This window comes from Meriones unguiculatus, chromosome 14, assembly GCF_030254825.1.
Source record: "Meriones unguiculatus strain TT.TT164.6M chromosome 14, Bangor_MerUng_6.1, whole genome shotgun sequence".
NCBI classification, from domain to species: Eukaryota; Metazoa; Chordata; class Mammalia; order Rodentia; family Muridae; genus Meriones; species Meriones unguiculatus.
In genome coordinates, this window is record NC_083361.1 from 88,720,448 (window position 1) to 88,740,604 (window position 20,157).

At 42.1% G+C, this 20,157-nt stretch overlaps 1 protein-coding gene and 1 pseudogene across 1 annotated transcript; both read left to right on the forward strand.

The window, feature by feature from the left end:
- Window positions 1-6,399: 6,399 nt before the first annotated feature.
- LOC110558317 (olfactory receptor 51I2-like) lies at window positions 6,400-7,314 on the forward strand (annotated as a pseudogene).
- Window positions 7,315-16,849: 9,535 nt separating this feature from the next.
- LOC110558309 (olfactory receptor 51J1-like) lies at window positions 16,850-17,803 on the forward strand. Its single transcript, XM_021653155.2, has one exon. The coding sequence runs from the start codon at window positions 16,850-16,852 to the stop codon at window positions 17,801-17,803; it is 954 nt and encodes a 317-aa protein (XP_021508830.2).
- The last annotated feature ends 2,354 nt before the right edge of the window (window positions 17,804-20,157 follow it).

Below are 20,157 nucleotides of genomic sequence, written 5' to 3' on the forward strand. Positions count from 1 at the left end.
AGACCCCTGTGCCCAGATTTTTTTGGTGCTATTGTTCTCCGTGTGGAGCTCCTGTCCCCTCTAGGTCTTTCTATCTCCCCCTTCTTTCATAATATTCCCTGCACTCTGCCCAAAGTGAGTGAGGTATCCCAGAAGCAGAAAGACACACATGGTATATACTCACTTATAAGTGGGTATTAGGCATATAAATAGGATAATCATACTAAAATCTGTACACCCAAAGAAGCTAATCAAGAAGGAGGATCCTGGTTAAGGTGATCAATCCTCATTCAGAAAGTCAAACAGGACAGACATTGGAAGAGGGTAAAAACAGGTAACAGGACAGGAGCCTACCACAGAGGGCCTCTGAAAGACTCTACCCTGCAGGGTATCAAAGCAGATGCTGAGGCTTCCATCGTCTTCTGGCCCACAGGCAGGCTGTCCTGAGCTCTCCCAGACCTGTCTCTCATTAAAACTCACTTTTCCTATGCAGCCTACCAGATATCATCTTTGATGATCTGGCTCATTTTTTGTTTGATGAATGTCCGTAGCAACCCATATGAATTAAGATAATTGTAGCAGATATGAAAACAAGTCCTAGAAGGTTGCCTGAGTTTTACATTTAAAAGAGTGAAATGTGAGGGGCTTATGGGGGGATACAAAATGAATAAAGTGTAATTAATAAAAGTTAAATAAAAATTTTTTAAAAAAAGTGAAATGTAACAGTGAGGTAAAAATTTATTTTACTCACTTACTTTACACATTAAAATCATAATAAATGATGTTGGCACAATTCCTTTTTGGTAGATTTTGTTAAGCATCTCAGTTGCATGTATTTTGACTGATGAGCCACTCTGTACCTTTCCCATTTGAGGGACAGGTAATGGAGGAAGCACAAAACCAGAACAACCAAAAGCTAAACAATATCACAATAAACCCAAAGGTTCACTATTGATCACATATACGGAACAGTGTTTTACGCCTGTTGCTGTGTTAGATATTCTGGTTCAAGCTCTCTGTGAGAAAGATCTGATACTTGTGCAGCCTGTGTCCCATGACGTGTATATGAAGTAAACATGGAACACACTGCCCCCTGAACCCCAGAAACTAACAGCATAACTCAGGATGGGCTATGAACATCTAGCAAGTGTGAGAGGCAGCCCTCTGCTGCCCTCTTTTGCTAGCATCTGTAACTACTTCAAAAAGTATGCAAGTTGCGCTGACCCCTCCCTATCCTCTCAGGGTGAATTGTTTAATGATCTATCATTGCTATCCTCTCCCTGCTGGGGAGGAAAACTGGCTGAACCTACTTGGCTTTGGCATTCAGCGAATCTTCAGATGCTGTAGTTTACCAGTGATCCTCTTCTCCAACTCCTTCCTGCTTGGATTTTTCTCAATGGTGTCTTTGTTTTGTTTTCTTTTCTTTGCTTTTCTGCCCTTTCTGTAGATTTGCCTATTATCTGAATTAGATCTAAACCCTGGGTCCTCTGTATCTGTTTGACTTATAATCCAAAAGTGAATCAAAAGTAGCAGCTGTTTATTTCTTTAGTCAAATATCTGTTCTGTAAATGTCTAAATGTTCTCTAAATTCAACATGATAATCCACTACCTGCTCACTAACGGCCCCACACTACCTGTTATTTGAGAGTGTGTGCAGTAGAATTTCCAAGACTCAGCTGTAATTGTTTTCTTCAAAACTACAAGGATTACGTCATCTCAATTTTATGTAGTCATGGAATTTCTTAGGTATTTTTAAGCGTGTTAGTATTTATCGATGCAGTAAGGAGGTTGCACTTGGTGTTTGACTGAGCCAGAAGACTTGGTGATACAGTTCCTAACAAGGAGCCCACACTTCAGGAGCTGCACAGCAGGGGAAGTAGCAAGGAATAACATGAAAAAAAAAAAAAAAGCTAAAGCAACAGAGAGAGTGAATCAGAAAATCAAGCCCGTAGGTGTTTGTATGACCTTGGCATGTTCTTAAGTCCTGATGCAGGTAAAGAGACTCAAGGGCTTCATGTATGCTACAAGTCGAAATATTTCTGTATATCATATTTATCTGGCTTCAACATAAGGCAACTTATGCCTGTGCCCACAGGACATATGAGTTACTCTGTTTAGTGGGTTTAAGATATTATATGGAGTGAAGATGGAATAAGCATTAGAGTATTTCAGAAGACTTGTAAATATTTATATTTAAATATAATAAATTATGTTTATATGTTTAAATAAATAGTTATATATTATATAAATGCATATATTAAATGTAATATGTGCATGTACATATAAAAACATAAATGTATTTAATAGATATATTTATATATGTGGTAAAAGTGTGATGTGCATGCTCACACATTTATGTAAATTCTCAATGAAAGTTATACATGAACAATACCATTATTTATACACATAATTTATGCACATGTATACATATCTTAATTTGTGTTTACATAAACTCACACACTTGCATGTTAATGTAAAACCTTCTCCAATATTTTCTCATCCTTTGAAGCCTAGATAATACCTCTGAGACTCTGTTTCTGGCCTAATTATTTTTGTAGGCACAGAGATAGGAAAATCTCCAAAGGCTTCTGGCCTGTTTCACTAAGGAGACTGACCAACAATAAGGGGTGGAAAGAGAAACCAGGTTCTTAGATCATGATAAATAGAAGGCCCTAGGGCTTCCATCTAGTGTGCTAGACGCCAGGGTGAGGCCAACCGCACTGGAGGGTGAGTGGTCTTACACAGGAGGGGCTGGGATTACCATGAAAGTCCTAACTGTGACGCCAGGAAGATGTGGAATCTACAGGTGAGCCTGAAGCTGTGATTTTTGTTCTGAGTTGCCCCTCATACCTAGTGTACATTATATTTACCATTTCCCCATATCATGAAAGATCCTTTTTTTTTTTTTGTAACACATGCTGGTGTGCAGCAAATAGTCTGAAAATGACAGAGTCATAGTTGGGGTGTCTCTCTAATCCAGATCTCCCTCAGTTCCTAAATCAGATAAACAGGACGGGTCTGATGCTCTTTGGGTGGATGACACCTAAATGAACATCGGTACAAAGTCCCAATTTATTTCTAATATCAGAGATCAGACCTCTACTCTTGCCTGATGCGTCTAAAACAAAAAGGGGGAACTGTAGAGAGCTGCGTAATGCCGCGCCTTAAAGATGGAGCTGGTTTCTGCCTTCCACCTTCCCGATGGTGAGTGCTCTCTGTCACGAACAACTCCACATTTGGCTAAGGCCGAGGATCTGGCTTGCTTCCATGTATGTGGACCTATCTGCATTGCCCATGTGGCATGCTGGGGTTGGCTACCCAGAGGCTATTTAAGCTGTGGGCTGGCTTTCCCCAGGGTCAGATGCTTGTTCAAGGTTCCTGAATAAACTGCATTGAAAAAAAAAAAAAAGAAAGAAAGAAAGAAAGAAAGAAATCAGAAGTTACAAGTTGCACGAGAAATTTGGAATAGCAGGTTATTCTTATCCCAGAGGTACTCAGCTCAGCAACTAAAATTAATCTACTATAGTGTATAAAAGGGAAATAAAGATGTAGGGAAGGAGAAAGGGAGAAAGCAAAACAACAGTAGAATGTAGGAAGCTGTCATGATGTAGAAAGGACTCACAGGAGTCAAGCCTTCACCCTAGAGTTTAAAAGACATTGTGAAGTGTGTAGAAAGCAGGTGGCTCACGCCTGCAACACTAGCACGGGTAGTGTAAGGAAAAAGACCTCTGAAAGTCCACGGTCAGCCAGGGCTAAATAGTGACTCCCTGCCTCAAAGAAGATGTTTTATAGATCAGAGAAGACGTGTGAGATTTTTTTTTAAATCTTCATTGGAAATTTGAGACAAAATTACCATTCCCTTAATAACTCCAATGACTCGGTTGTGTTCAGACGTGGCTACCTTTCCACCACACTATTTTGACACATAGAAGTGTTTGTTTATCTTTACACTGACGCGCCTGAAACAGCTCAGTGAAGATGGCCATCGGCGTTTAGGCTGGCTCCCGAGCCTGTCTCCCTCCCTCCCTCTGCATTACCCCTGGGTACATTCTCTTCCAATGTCAGTGTTCCCATCCACAGGGCAAGTGGCATCCCATACTTTGGTTGTTCTGCAGTTACTAATTTCTCATCCAACTAACTTTGTTGGTGCTGTTGAATCAACAGAGGAGTTCCTTAATAAAATGAATATTAGCGCCTCTGCTACGAAGATCACTGGAAAATCACTCCTTACAGTCATACCAGACTTTTGAAAAATCTCAATAATGTTACATCTCAGTTAAAAAATACAAAGTTAATATCTTTATTATGGACAGTTGAGGGCAAATATGAAATTGCTTAACTTGGAGAAATCTGGATGTTATACTAAGTGAAACATGAACAAAAAACATCCTTAAGGAGTAACACGTAAAAATGAAATGCCGCATTTGTTTTGATGACAGTAATGGTATTCTTGCTTCTCTAACACTAAGTAGGACTCGTTGAAAAGGCATTGCATTGTAGCTGCTTTGCTTACCTTAGCTCAGATAAGGCTCAAGAATACCCACTGGCTAGAAATAATACTTACGTGTGGTTTACAGGTGTGAGCCAGAAGGAGCGAAGCTGAGCTAAGCTGATGTTGCTAATCTTATCAAGGAAGCTGCCACCCTAGTCTTTAGCATGTTGTTCTGAAGTTAACACGTAGAGAGCATGCAGTCTCAAAGCCGTAAATAAGGTGTACAAGAACTGACTCAAGGACAGTAAACAGGCAAAGGAAGCTACTGAAAACGCATGATATCTGTGAGCGTTATTAACAGGAAGAGAATAGAAGAATGCTATGATGAAGTGAGGCTGAAGAGCTTGAGTTTGGAAAAAAAACACATACTCTGCAGTAGTAATTTTAAAGAGACAAGATCTTGAGTATGACAATGCTTCTATAGAGGAGCTTTTGATGCATCTCTGACCTTTACTCATGGGGGGAAATTTAGGCATTTGCCTAGAGAACTCTTATCTTCCACAGTGGCGAATATCACCTTCTTGTGGCTGGTAATTACTTGAATTCAAAGTTTCATAAATATTACTGGATCTATCTCCCCCATAGTTTGTCTTAATAACATAATGCTCTTCATTCACAGATTTAAATGGTCACACTCAAAACTTTCACCCTCCAGAAAGTAGAAGCCAGGAGCTTATAGTCATGCCTGTAGAATCAGCTCTACACACAGTCAAAGCCTCAGCTTCTTCCCCGGGGCATTTCCCAGCATGTCAAGCTTCTTTGTTTCCAGAAGGTCTTCAGGTACCCTTTCTTCATCTGAGCAGTGAGTAAAAGTTTCCTCACATCTCAGCACGAGACATCTCATCCCCATGCTGAGTAGTAGACATTTTTTCATATCTCAGCAAGCAGGGGTGCTATTCCCTTCTTAAGCTGCATTTTTCTCTTGGATGAGATAATCAGATTCATTGCCTACCCAGGGAGGGCTTCAGGGGTGTCACAAGCACAGATTAATTTTTTTGTCCTCATTTCTGCCAACTGCATTCAGAAATGTACTCCAAAAGACCGATATCTTTGCCCATCACCCCACTCACACAGGGAACCTGACAGTCCAGTGTGTAGACGGCCAGAGGGGGAGAAATTTTCTGAAAGAATGCAATACTTGTCTGCACTAAAAAAAATAAAAATAAAAAATTCCAGTGAGCAAGATATTCCTTCCTTTTGACCTCTCTTTGAAGGGAAAGCCAAATAATTCTGTACTCCCAAAGTTGCTTTGACTCTTATTGGGTGGTAGGGATAAGATTTGTGGACCTATCTGCATTGCCCACGTGGCATGCTGAGGTTGGCTACCCAGAGGCTATTTAAAGTGGGCTGGCTTTACCCAGGGTCAGATGATTGTTCAAGGTTCCTGAATAAACTGCATTGAAAAAAAAAAAAGATTTGGGGTCCTTACCTCTTTCCCATTTCTGTATATAATTAAAGTCATTTTTCTTTTAACCCCTATCCCCATACACCCCTGGAAATTAAATATAAAAATTCTTTAGTAGAAATGTACAGAATGCCTAGTCAATTGTTTCAGCATTTCTAACAGATGCGATCTGTCTAGAGAAAGGGTAACAATGTACTCATAAAAGTGAAACACAGTAAGATCAAGAGGAGAAATTAATTTGACTCGTGAATAATACTCGTCACACTTGCTTGCAAGCCATGCCACACTTCATATTGCCCTGTTGATCGCGCTGAGTTGATCATAACATAGAAGGAGAGAAATAAATCGGTAGACCATAAGAGAGAGGAAAAAATCAGGTCTCTTTCCTCTACAATAAGCTGTGTTTGTTGTTGTTGTTGTTTGTTTGTTGTTGTTGGGTTGTTTTGTTTTGTTTTTGTTTTTTTGGTCTGGTTGTATCCAAATCCCTGTCAAATCAAAGTCCTCAGATATCAGGCACAGGAAAATGTTGAACCGCAGCCAGTTCAACCCAAAATACTTTCTGCTGACTGGTTTCCCCGGTCTGGAGGCATTGTACCCCTGGCTGGTCTTCCCTTTCTGCGTCTCGTATATCTTAGCCATTGTAGGCAACACCCTCATCCTGACGGTGATCAGGAAAAGCAGATCCCTGCACCAGCCCATGTACCTGCTCCTGGCTATGCTGGCCTTCTCCAAGCTTGGCGTCTCTGCTTGCACTCTTCCCACTGTGCTCGGCGTATTTCTGTCAACACAATCTGCTTTGAAGCCTGCCTCGTGCGGATGTCCTCCACGCACTCCTTCTCCGTCATGGAGTCAGGAGTTCTTCTGGCCATGTCTGTGGATCGCTCTGTCGCCATGTACAACCCACTCCGCTACACCACCATCCTCACCCTGCCCCGTGTTGCTGCTACCTGAATTGCTGTTGGACTGAGGAGTCTGTTGCTCATTTCCCCCTCCTAAAACGGCTCCCGTTCTGCGGCCACAATGTGCTTTCCCACTCCTACTGTCTGCACTCAGATCTAATCCAGCTGCCATGTGCGGACACTCGTCCCAACAGCATTCTGGGACTCTTTGTTGTGATTTCCACGATTGGACTGGACTCATCGTTGTCTCTTACGTGCTGATCCTGTATACCGTGCTGCACATTACCTCCGGGGAGGGCCGCAGGAAAGCTCTCAACACCTGTGTGTCACACATGTGTGCAGGTCTTGTGTACTATGTACCTATGATCAGCTTGGCTCTGGTGCACCGCTTCCTGAAGCCTGCTGCCCTTGCTGTCCGCCTGCTCCTGGCCAACATCTACCTTCTGGTACCGCCCATGCTCAACCCCATCGTCTACAGGGCTAAGAACAAGCAGGTTCGCCAAGGGTTGCTACAACTCTATCTTCAGAGAAAAGGTTAAAAGTCCCTCGTCCACCAATTAGAGGCTTCCAAGTCAGTCATATCACCAAAAGCAGGAGAGAGAGAGAGAGAGAGAGAGAGAGAGAGAGAGAGAGACAGAGAGAGAGAGAGAGAGAGAGAGAGAGAGAGAGAGAGAGAGAGAGAGAGAGATTAGCTTGAAAAGCTAGAAAACTTGGAAGTATCTCCTGTTGATGAATGCATAGGGAACAGGCATTTCCATGTACCACCTGTGCCAATCTAAGTTGATACTTTGCTCATATGTTCGTAATCCAACAGTTCAGATGCTCAGCCCTGGCCGAAGTTTATAGTCCGTTTCCTTAGTATGACAACACTTAAATACAAAATTCTCTTTAGCAATATACAAGATAGTGTGTTTTGTTTTGCTCAAACAAGAAAAGAAGAGGGTTCGTCACTTAAGAGCACACACTGCTCTACAGAAAGACGAAAGTCTGGTGGCCAGCATCCACACACTTTAACTCCACTGCAGGGAGTTTGATGCCCTCTTCTCAATTTTCTAAGAATCTGAAGCACTCAGATATATATCCATACACACACACACACAAACAAATATGGCCTTTCTAAAATGAAAAAATCTGGTGTTCTTTTCCTTTTTAAGAAAATTCTGTTTTGGCTGTGTGAGTAGAACAGGTCTACTAGTCTCACAGTGAGGACTGAGAAGGCTAGTGGCAAGTGACAGGCCCAGGACAATGAAGAAATGGACAGGAAGACTGCCCTTTAGAAGGAGGCGTTGGCCACTAGCCTGCAGCTAACAACCACAACTAAACCGCAGCGGACAGGCTCGCCGACCTGCCCCTGACTTTCTGTGGCCCAACAGGCAGATTAACGATGGGTGAAGGTAGACACGATATGGAAATGTTCGTGGGAGAGATGAGAGAAGTCAGGAGAAAACCTGCAGAGCTACAGTGACAGTTTCTCTCCATATTCTTATGGGGGGGGCTCTTTAATCACCAAGGTGATCATCATGAATTCTGCCTTTTGCCTCGACTTTGCCTATTTTCCATGAGATTCATATTGTGGTTCCAGTGTATCCCTTTTCCTCATATTCCTGACACACCTTTACTGGTCTATTTGTGGCGAGCACTGGGTTATTTCCCTGTGTAAGGTGGGGCTGTGCTACCTGCTTCTATTTGGAGAGTGCCTTCCCACTCAGGGTAGGTTTCTGTCAACAGTACAGTGTTGCCCATCTGCATGGAAAAAACGTAAAGTCAATAACACAACTGAAAAGCAAAAAATAATAATAATTTCTGGTTGTTTTGGTTTTTTTTTGTTTGTTTGCCTGTTTGTTTCCTAAAGAGAGAGAGAGAGACAAGGGGAGCTGGGTGAGTATGTGAAAGTAGGAAGGATCTGGGAGAAGGTGTGGGAGGGGAACCCGGAACAAAATACATTGTGTGAAAAAAAGTTTTCAGCAACAACAAAGACTCTCACACATCAGAAACAGATAGATAAGCTAGGGTTTAAACATTCTACATTAGCCAAAATGATGCTTCAGGCTGATAGGTTAAGCATGAGTTAGACAAGAAATTGAAAATTTAATATTATATATGGTGAAAAATTAGTCAATGTGTGCATTTGTTTTGAAAACACATTCAATTTATTGTAATAATGGCTATTTGGGGAAATTCTATGATAGTAAAGAAAAGAACTAACAGAAACACCATTTTACATATGTTTGGGTTTTGTTTTGTTTTTTTTTTTCCTAAAATGTTATTCAGTTGTTTCTTTTGTTCATATAACTTTATATTTCCTCATGGTCTGTGTAACATCTCCATAAATATAAAGATATAAAACCTGTTCAAACCTTGGGACAATTAAAAGAACAAACCCATGTAGCTGAGAATGTGCATTGCTTATGACAGAACGAAGCATTTTGGGCATCTACAGGTTTCTATATCCTAGAAAGTAACAGTTACTCATCCTGCTTATGGAAATGGGGGTAGTTTGGAGGCCACCCCACAGGATTAAACTTATTCCTAGTGCTATAAACTTGGTCAAAGCTCCATGATTTGAGAGGTCACAGGCTCTGGGAAGAAAACCTACTGTGGCTCTTCTGCTGTTTATGGCCTTGTTGTCAGTGTGACTTCCAAATAGCTCTCTTTATACCGCAGATTTAGTGCTGTTCTCAACCTTCATCAGAAAAGCTGATTTTGCAAAGCTTGATGGGCAATGGTTTATAGAGACTCCACTGATCAGAGTGCTGGGGATGAGCGAGTGTGAATTCTCAGCAGCAGATAGGACATCCATGTAAAACCCACAAGGCTCAGGGAGCATCGAGAAGGGGAGCAAAAGGAGTAAGAAGTCGCAGACAGAAAAGAGTACTGTGAAATGCCGTCTTCTGTACTGACGTGGCTTTCACACTCATAAACTCACAGCAGCTCTGGTAGCTTGCACAAGATCAAGCCAATTAAAACCGCAGCAGGATGACAAAGAGCTCCGGAGCACCATTGCTGGTTGTCTGTGGCTTCTGGGGGTGGGAGAGCCACTTTTGTTTATGAAGGTGGGATCCTTGGTAGGTCGCCTGTGTCCCAGTGAATGTCTCCACCACATACAAATACGGGCCTCATGAATTAACTCTGGATTATTATTGTTTTTTTTTAAAAGAACATGAAATTGAGAGGGAAATGTGTTGGAGGAAGACCTAGGGATAGTTAGAGAAAGGACTGAGAAGTAGATATGATCAAGATATATAAATTAGTGAAATATTTAAAAATTTAATTAAATTGCTATTTTAAAAGGGCATCAAGAATTTATTGTAGATATACATTGAGATGATGAGGTGAAGAGCAAAAGACATAGAGATTCACACTAGACATCCCTGAGAATTTGAAGCGTGAAGCTTCAGAAGGACTTGCACTGAGCTGACAACATTGTGACACAATAGACCAGATGTCAATAGACTTTGTTTTAAACATCTTTAGCCAAATTTGCAACTGTCCTATTCACCATAGTCATTTCCAGTGGACACCAGGACTTTCTCACTGCTAACAGTACATTTCCTCCTTGTTCTCTCATTTAACTAGTCATCTGTGAACTAGTTGTGTTTTCTGGTTGTTGTTTGCTTTGGTTTTTGAATTTTTATTTTTTATATTAATTGCATTTTGTTCACTTTGCATCCCAGCTGTAGCCCCCTCCCTCATTCTCTCCCAATCCCCCACCCTCCCTCCCTCATCTCCTCCCATGGTTCTCTCCAAGTCTACTGATAGGGGAGGTGCTCCTCCCCTTCCATCTGACCCTAGCTTATCAGATCTCATCAGGAGTGGCTACACTGTCTTCCTCTGTGGCCTGGTAAGACTTCTCCCCATTCAGGGGGAGATAATCAAAGAGCCAGCCCCTGAGTTCATGTCAGAGACAGTCCCTGTTCCTCTTACTAAAGAATCCACTTGGAGACTGAGCTACCATGGGCTACTGTGCAAGGGTGCTAGGTTATCTCCATGAATGGTCCTTGGTTGGAGTATCAGTCTCAGAAAAGGAGCTCCACAAGGAAAGCCCAAAATATTCTGTGAACAGGGGTCTTTCCTGAGACTGATACTCTCTTTCTTGATTATCTTCCTTAGGTGTACAGGTTTTAGTATATGATTATCCTATATTATATGTCTAATATCCACCTATAAGTGAGTACATACCATGTGTGTCTTTCTGCTTCTGGGACACCTCACTCAGGATGATCATTTCTAGATCCCACCATTTGCCTACAAATTTCACGATTTCTTTGTTTTTAATTGCTGAGTAGTATTCCATTGTGTAAATTTACCACAGTTTCTGTATCCACTCCTCAGTTGAGGGGCATCTGGGTTGTTTCCAGCTTCTGGCTATTACAAATAATGAAAGAAGGGGGAGACAGAAAGACCTGAAGGGAACAGGAGCTCTACAAGAAGAGCAACAGAACCAAAAAATCTGGTCACAGGGTCTTTTCTGAGACTGATATTCCAAGTAAGGACCATGCATGGAGATAACTCAGAATCCGTGCACATATGTAGCCCATGGCAGCTCAGTGTCCAAGAGGGTTCCCCAATAATAGGAACAGGGACCATTTCTGACATGAACTCAGTGGCTGGCTCTTTGATCACCTCCACCTGAGAGGGGGCAGCCTTACCAGGCCACAGAGGAATGCAGCTAGTCCCGATAACACCTGATAGACTAGGGTCAGATGGAAGGGAAGGAGAACCTCCCCTATCATTGGACTGGGAGAAGGACATAGGAGAAGAAGAGGGCGGAAAGGTGGGATTGGGAGGGGATGAAAGAGGGGGCTGCAGCTGGAATCCAAGGTGAATAAACTATAATTAATAATAATAAAAATTTAAAAAACAGTCTATAGTTTTCTTTCATGACCTGTAATTTGCTCTACATGTCTTTTGCTTGTTTATTTGTTTCATATACACATTTATATATTTGTCCTGAAAGTGGATTAACCACAGTAACTTTGTGAGGTCTCCTCTCAGTCAGCCATGTACTTATGTGTCCAAGAGTTGGAAGACAGGACTTTTCTAGACTCTGATTCTCTTTTCTGGAGTGACTGTGCTGCATCTAATCTGCATGCTTAGTCTTGGGTACATTGTCACTCAATGAATTCAAAGCTCTTTTCCAAAACTGAGTAGGATGCCAGACAAATTCCTGTTCAGCATGATATCTGCACTGACAGCTGTTCTTCAAGGTGTTTTCCGGGTATCATGCCTGCATGGATTTAGATGTAGCCACTTCAGTGTGTTACCTGGATATTTTGATGCCCGTGTTCTTGGAAACATCTCATCATTTCCTTGAATTGATGAATAAGCATTTCCTGGAACACTGAATTGATACTCACGCTCATGTTGATCTTTGTAGAAAGCAACACATCTTCTTCTCCAATAGCATCTATACCTTTTTATTATCACCTCTACCCATACACAGAATTCAGTTTCACCTGGTCCTTAAACATTTTTTTTTCTTTCCAGGATAATAGATTTTGTGTCCTGTCTGTGTAAGATGCCAGAACACCTCTGCATATTTGCTGTGTTCTGATACTTATTAAAGACTTTCTTCTAATTTCTCCACTTTCTTCTAAGCCTCTCAGCCCACTCTTCACTTACAATATCTGGATCTTGTGTATAGTTGTGTATACCCTATCATTTAAAGCATTTCGATAACTATACAACTACACACAGCCTCCTCTTTTGTAAAACTAGTGGCACAAAGAGAATACTTCCCAAAAAATCTTAGTGAAACTTGCAACTGGATTGCGATAAATTTTAAGACAAAATATGTTTAAATAGTATTTAATCTTTAGTTGATGCACTAATTAAACATACTTTTGTGATCCTTCAACACAGTCATGCTGGATAGTGGTTGACTCGAGATGATGTGACATGCCCAGCCTTTAGACAGTTGGCATTTCTGTGTGGTGATGGCATTCACAGCACTCTGTGTTGGCTGTTTCGAAGAGACGATGAGTTACTGGTGACTGTACTCATCCTATTACACAATAGCAGAACACCAGAATTTGTTCTTCCTACTTAAAATCATATATTTGGCCATTCTCGTCTCATCCTCTCTTGCTTCTCCTAGCCTTTTATAATTTTAATTCTAACTTTAATTTCTATATGACTATTTTCAGAAAACATGGTGCCCTCCACCTGTCTGCTTTCATTTTCCCATTGTAAGGATGTAAAGTGTTCCAAATAGTAACTATACATTACCTATTTATTTATCATAAAAGTAAATATATCCATATTCATTTTCCTACCCATGTTTAGTTTCCTTAGGGGCATTTGCTATGGAGAGAGTCGTATGATCATGTAGATAATTGCTCTTCAGGGAACCCGACTCTGCCTCTGAGACTCCACTCCCAGAGATTCTGGTTGCCTTTAAAAGATGGAAGGCATCATTCTAGCCACAGATCTATCAAGCTAAGAACAACATGGCCACGGAATTGCCAAAGTGATCTGCTTTGGTCACATGCGCTGACGCGTGGTGAGTGCTCAAGCCCGGGGTCTGCCAGTCCTGCAGCCTAAAGCAGCTTTGGAAAGATTCCAACCTCCACCCCAGGTCAAGCTTTGCAGATACCTTCCTAATGATAGACACAGCATTCTAGCTTCCTCACCACAGGATATGGAATGACAAGGAGCATTTCCTAAGCCTGAAGACAGCTAACGGCAAGTTCACAAAACAAGATCAGGAGTCACGGGCTCTAGAAATGGTTCTTCTGTAGACCACTGAGGTATCTCATGAGACCCATGCTCCTTGTCAGATGCTGATCTATCAATGAAAACTGCTTGTGTTCTTGTCCCCCACACAAATGCAGTAATATTGACAGGAAAGAAGAGTTTAATTACATAACTGGGATAAATCTCTCAGAGAATACTTCTGAAAAGAAAACATGAGCAACAAATACTAACATTTACATGTTGCTAAAGTTTAAGATCAAATACTCTGATCCATTGTCTGAGGTAGCTAGTAACGCTGCTGCTTTAACAGTAAGGAAACAAATGTGCACACAAGTAGGAGAAGATGCACTTTACACTGGAGTCCCCTCCCACTGGGGCCTGTCCCAGGTCTGTGGGCTTCAGTGCATCGCAGTCTTGTCTTTCTGCTGATGTTTCCTATATTGTTATTCTAGTCTATGCTGTTTGTTTTTATTCCTCATAGCTAAATGATCCCTTTTATCACCTCCCAACTTTTGAAACATACCCTAAACTCAGAAGAACAAATTTATTAAGAATGCTTGCAGATGAGAGAACAAGAATGAAAAAGAAGCAAAAATGCAAGAGAGATAGAAAACAAAATCAACAGAGAACAAAGAGATAAGAAAATGAAAAAGAGGGTCTCTTGTTCCCAGAATCTACCAGGGTCTGTCTGGCCACTATCAAGTTTTCCGAGATGTGGCAGGCAGGATATGGCTGCAGTAGGTCAAGGATTTAGTAAAGTCAAGAAGAGGAGCTGTTCAGTCCAGGAGGTTAATATTTGGTCCACTTAGGAAACTAATTGTTGAGGTTTGTGTTTTAACACATTTTGGGGGCTCGTGATCACTTTCTCCGGAGTCATCGATATGCTCCTGATTCTCTCCACCTTAAGTGGCGGCACAGCTCACCACACAGGCCTTTCCCAAATCTGATATCTGCTGAGCTAAACTGCATCAGAGAGTGACGAGCACCAGGGTCCTGTGTGCAGGAGGAAAATGGGGAGTGAACTTTTTCATTGCTATCTTTGATATTTTCATAAAAGGTTATAAAGATGATGATTTTTAATGTCCCTGTGCATCCACAATTTTGATTTCCTCAATGCCTTCATTCAGTGTTTGACGAAAATGCTATGTCACACATGGACTGTGGCACTGTCAGGCACATTCCTCCCTTTGACATTGCATACAGTGTTGTTATTTACAAACATCACAGTTAAAACATAGAAATCATGCAATGTTTTAAGTTAGTTCGTGAACTTGTGCTGGTTCACACACAGAGCTACCCTCAGCTGCATGCATCCCACCGGCAGCAAGTTAGACACGCCTGCAGGATGCCACTTAAGCCGGAGACTTTCTGCTGGTCAGAGCGGAAATGTCACTCTCTAAGTAAAGCTTTCTCCGACTTTCAAAAGGAAATCAAACTCCCCTAGGATTCTTTCATAGAGCCCCAAATTCTCCTTCTTATAATATTATATATATATATATATATACATGTATATATATATATTATATATATAACATTAATTATATACCTGAGAAGAGGACTTCAGGATGCTTGGTGTGCCTTAACAGTAGCAGAAGTATGTGATCTCTCTGTGTTTTATGGTTAAAAGTTACAGAGCCGCTTTGGACACAGAGAAGAGCAAGTCTGATTGCATGCGGGTTGATGCCCCAGGTCCCGCCTCTGAGAAAAAGGTATCAGACGGGTCTGATGCTCTTTGGGTGGATGACACCTAAACGAACATCGGTACAAAGTCCCAATTTATTTCTAATATCAGAGATCAGACCTCTACTCTTGCCTGATGCGTCTAAAACAAAAAGGGGGAACTGTAGAGAGCTGCGGAATGCTATGCCTTAAAGATGGAGCTGGTTTCCGCCTTCCACCTTCCCGATGGTGAGTGCTCTCTGTCACGAACAACTCCACATTTGGCTAAGGCTGAGGATCTGGCTTGCTTCCATGTATGTGGACCTATCTGCATTGCCCACGTGGCACGCCTGGGTTGGCTACCCAGAGGCTATTTAAGCTGTGGGCTGGCTTTCCCCAGGGTCTGAGGATTGTTCAAGGTTTCTGAATAAACTGCATTGAAAAAAAAAAGTTACAGAGATTTGCAGAGTAAGTCCAGCACTCTATGCTTTCTCCATCATATATGGTGATTTGTGAAGAGAAATGCTAATTGGGTACAGGTCAGCAAGGAAGAAAGAACATAGCAATGACTAATGTAGAATAACGGATTCTCTCTACTGCAGTGGCTATAAAAGAATTTGCATCGGAGAATTTTTAAGTTAGGCTTGTGCATGTGTGAGTAGTTACTCGGGGGGGGGGGGGAGAGACAATCAGAGGCAGAGAGAGAGAGAGCGCACATTTGTAAGTGAGTTAAAATTCTCCCACAAGAAGCCCTCTACCCCCCCCCACCCCGTCCAGGATGCTCTTGTAATCCTCTGCCCAGGAAAACATTTACTGAAAGTGTGTGTGGACTCTTACTGTTGCTGCTGTTGTGAGTTCAGTGATTTGTCTAAGACAAAGAAACCCTAATGAATAAGTTTAGCAGTTTTTAAAGACTATCAGTCAAAAGAGTCTACATGTATGTGGACCTATCTGCATTGCCCCCGTGGCACGCCTGGGTTGGCTACCCAGAGGCTATTTAAGCTGTGGGCTGGCTTTCCCCAGGGTCCGAGGATTGTTCAAGGTTCCTGAATAAACTGCATTGAAAAAAAAAAAAAAAAAGAGTCTACATGTTATCATCACAGTCTTTTCATGAGCCATACAGTCTTTTACAAATCGGCCAACCTGGTTCCCAACTCTTTCCCAATCACCTGGTCATCTGCATACAGTCTTTCTAGTTACGTGCTCCAAGCTGCATTCATTGCCGTGATCTCAGCCTTGCCTCGGTCCCCCATTATTCACTACCTATTCATTGGGAATTTTAAAGTAGTTGTCTGTGCTTAAATATTTATCAATAAAATCCATCTACCCATTACAAACATCAACTAATAACTTATTCGGGGACTGTGTATAGGTTTGTCTCCCTAGTAGCTTCCTACAGCCAGGAGAGTCCACACCGGCATGAACTTATCATTTTCCTCTTAGCTGATCTGAGCAAACTTTTCATCTACAATTTCCTTATGACAGAGACAGACACTTATTCACAGTGAAAACATCTGCATGGGAATCATCTGTCAATTTCAAAGAGGAAATCATTGTTCACATGATCAAAATTTGATTTTTTTAATTCTCTTTTCCTGATGCCCAGTGTTTTGGGGTTTTTTTTTTGTTGTTGTTGTTGTTTCCCAACATACTATGATCTCACTAGATTTTTTTTCTAATCTTTGAGGTGGCGCCGCCTCCACAGGATGGGATTTCAACATGAAGGACTCTAATAGCTCTCTGGGGTCCTTACCTACAGCATTCATTCTGGTTGGCATCCCAGGACTGGAGGCAGAGCACATCTGGATATCGGTCCCCTTCTGCCTGATGTACATCAGCATCTTCCTGGGGAATGGCGCCATCCTTCACGTCATCAGAACAGACGCTTCCCTGCACCAGCCCATGTACCTCTTTCTTGCCATGCTGGCACTGGCTGAAGTCGGGGTCTCCGCCTCCACTCTGCCAACGGTGCTCGGCATCTTCCTCTTTGATACTGCAGAAATTACCTTTGAAGCGTGCCTTCTCCAAATGTTTTTCATCCACTCTTTCTCCATAGTGGAGTCAGCGGTGTTACTGGCCATGTCTGTGGACCGCTTTGTGGCCATCTACAGCCCACTGCGTTACACAGCTATCTTGACACTGCCTCGCATCTTTGGCACAGGAGCTGTCACTGGACTGAAAAGTGTTATTCTAATGGCTCCATTGCCTGTACTGTTAAGGAGACTGCCCTTCTGTGGCCATAATGCCCTCTCTCACTCCTACTGTCTCCATCCCAACCTTATCCATCTACCTTGTGGGGACATTTCTATCAACAATATCTATGGACTCTTCATCGTTACCTCCACTTTTGGGCTAGATTCATTGCTCATTGTGGTGTCCTATGGGCTGATACTCCGTACTGTACTCGGCATTGCCACTGGAGAAGGGAGGAAGAAAGCACTCAACACATGTGGCTCACATGTCTGTGCTGTGCTTGCGTATTATGTGCCGATGATCGGCTTGTCTATGGTGCACCGCTTTGCACATCATGTGTCTCCTCTACTGCAAACCATGATGGCAAATGCTTACCTCTTTCTCCCGCCTGTCATCAACCCCATTGTCTACAGCATTAGAACCAAGGAGATCCGTCGTGGCATTATCCGAATGCTGTCGGAGAAGAGGCTCAGAGTTTAATGGAAGATGTTTTAAAGGGTGTGTGGGGGGGGCGTTTAGTTGGTTTCTGTAGTCACATGTCATCCCAGTTTATATTCTGTAACGCTGACATCAAGGAGCTCTGAAGATGCTCGGTGGTGAAGAGTGCATATTGCTGTCACAGAACCCGTGTCCTGCTTCCAGCACCCACACTGGGCAGCTCACCACTATCTTCAACTCCAAGTCGAAAGGTTTCAGACTCCTCTGGCCTCCATCACCATTTGTACTTTAACAAGACATATACACATAATTAATACAAAATAAATATTTTTTTAAAGCCCAGCATCTAGTAAAAGGGAATAAGGAGAAATGAGATTTTTGCGATGGATCAGTTTGAAAAATCATTGGCATTGTATGCGGTGTTGTGTGGCATGCATGCCTCCATGCTTTACTTCCAGAGCTGGGGCGGGAATGCCAAAACAATCACACACCACGTTCTTCATCGGGAAAATTAAACTGATGCTTGAAAGAGAAACCCACTGCACTCCCTACACTAGGAAAAGAGAAAATAATCAGTGTTAAATCGTCTTGAATCTCCGGATTCCCCAGTAGGTAAACTGATTCTGGAGTTGCAGGCAGTTCAAAGACGTTCCTCACGCAGACACTGACTCGCCGTTTAGCCAGCTTCACCGGGGTCCCACACCAGGGTCCTCTAACGTTATGAATCTTATGCAGTATACAGATACTGAAGTTGCTCCACACAGATGCAGAGAAAAGCCTTCCCCATCGTATGCTGTTTATGTTGTTGAATGTGACTCTTCAGGTGGGTTAGATAATTATATGTATGAGTCAAGATTACTGAGGAACAATATGCAGTGGATACACGATTCTTTCAGTGATTCTTCACAAAACCTTCGGTAGCATTAGCATAATGTTTATTCTTTATACAAAAACACAGTGAAAAAGTATCTTATTCAAGCATATAGAACCAAGAGCTACTGTTTCCCTCTAGCTGGGCCAGACCTTCGAATAACAGCTATTAACACTTAGCATATGTCAATGGAGCAAAAACTCAAACATCATGGTTTTACTGTAATTCGGCCACATAGAATGTACTGAACACAAGTATAGACCATCAAGATTGAGCCGTGACAAAGGAGACCAGGTTTCTTCACTCATGGAGCTGAGTAAGTATTTTCTCCATAAATTTTCTCTCTCTGCCACACTTTGTACTTCCTAGAAGGAACTTTAGAATCATTTTAGTCAGAATTTATAGGATCCAATATATGAGTAAATACAAATAAAAGACTGAATATGAATTTAAACATTTAAAATCCTGCTTCTGTTGCATTTTAAGGACTGTGATGACTGACAAGGACTTCCTGTAAAAGTTATGACTGTGACCTGACCTCCAAGTTTCCGTTTCCCGTGCTTGCATCCATCTACACTGGGAATCTACAGTTGTCTACGAATACAGGCTAACTCAAAGCCACTGTCTGGCATTGGAACTCTGTAGAGGACAGTGACTTAAAGTGGTAAAGAGAAATAGCTTTTGCACTTTAAGTTTAAGCTTGAATGATAAGAACTATTTCAATAAATTGAACAAAAATCTGAGGTTCAAGACTAGAATTTCTCTTAAGAAATAAACACACATCAAAAGTGGCTGCATTGTCCTCTACTATGGCCTGGTAAGGCTGCTCCCCCCCCCAGAGGGAGGTGATCAAAGAGCAGGCCCATCAGATTATGTCAGAGGCAGTCCCTCTTCACATTACTATGTAACCCAATTGGACACTGAACTGCCCTGGGCTACATCTGTGCAGGGGTTCTGGGTTATCTCCATGAATAGTCCTTGGTTGGAGTATGAGTCTCTGGGAAGTTCCCTGTGTTCAAATTTTCTTGTTCTGTTGCTCTCCATGTGGAGACCCTGTCCTCTCCAGCTCTTACTATTTTCCAGTTCTTACCTAAAATTCCGTTCACCTGCCCAACAGTTGCCCATCAGGCTCAGCATCTGCTTTGATAGTCTGAAGGGCAGAGGCTTTCAGAGGCCCTCTGTGGTAGGTTCCTAGGTTGTTTCCTGTTTTCTTCTTCTTCTGATGTCCATCCTCTTTGCCTTTCCGGATGGGGATTGGACATTTTAGTTAGGGTCCTCTCTCTTGCTTAGTTTCTTTAGATGCACAGGTTTTAGTGGGTTTGTCCTATGTTGTATGTCTATATGAGTGAGTATATACCATGTGTGTCTTTTTGCTTCTGGGACAACTCACTCAGGATGATCCTTTCCAGATCCCACCATTTACCTGCAAATTTCATGATTTCCTTATTTTTCATTGCTGAGTAATATTCCATTGTGTAGGTGTACCACAATTTCTGCATCCATTCTTCAGTTGAGGGGCATCTGG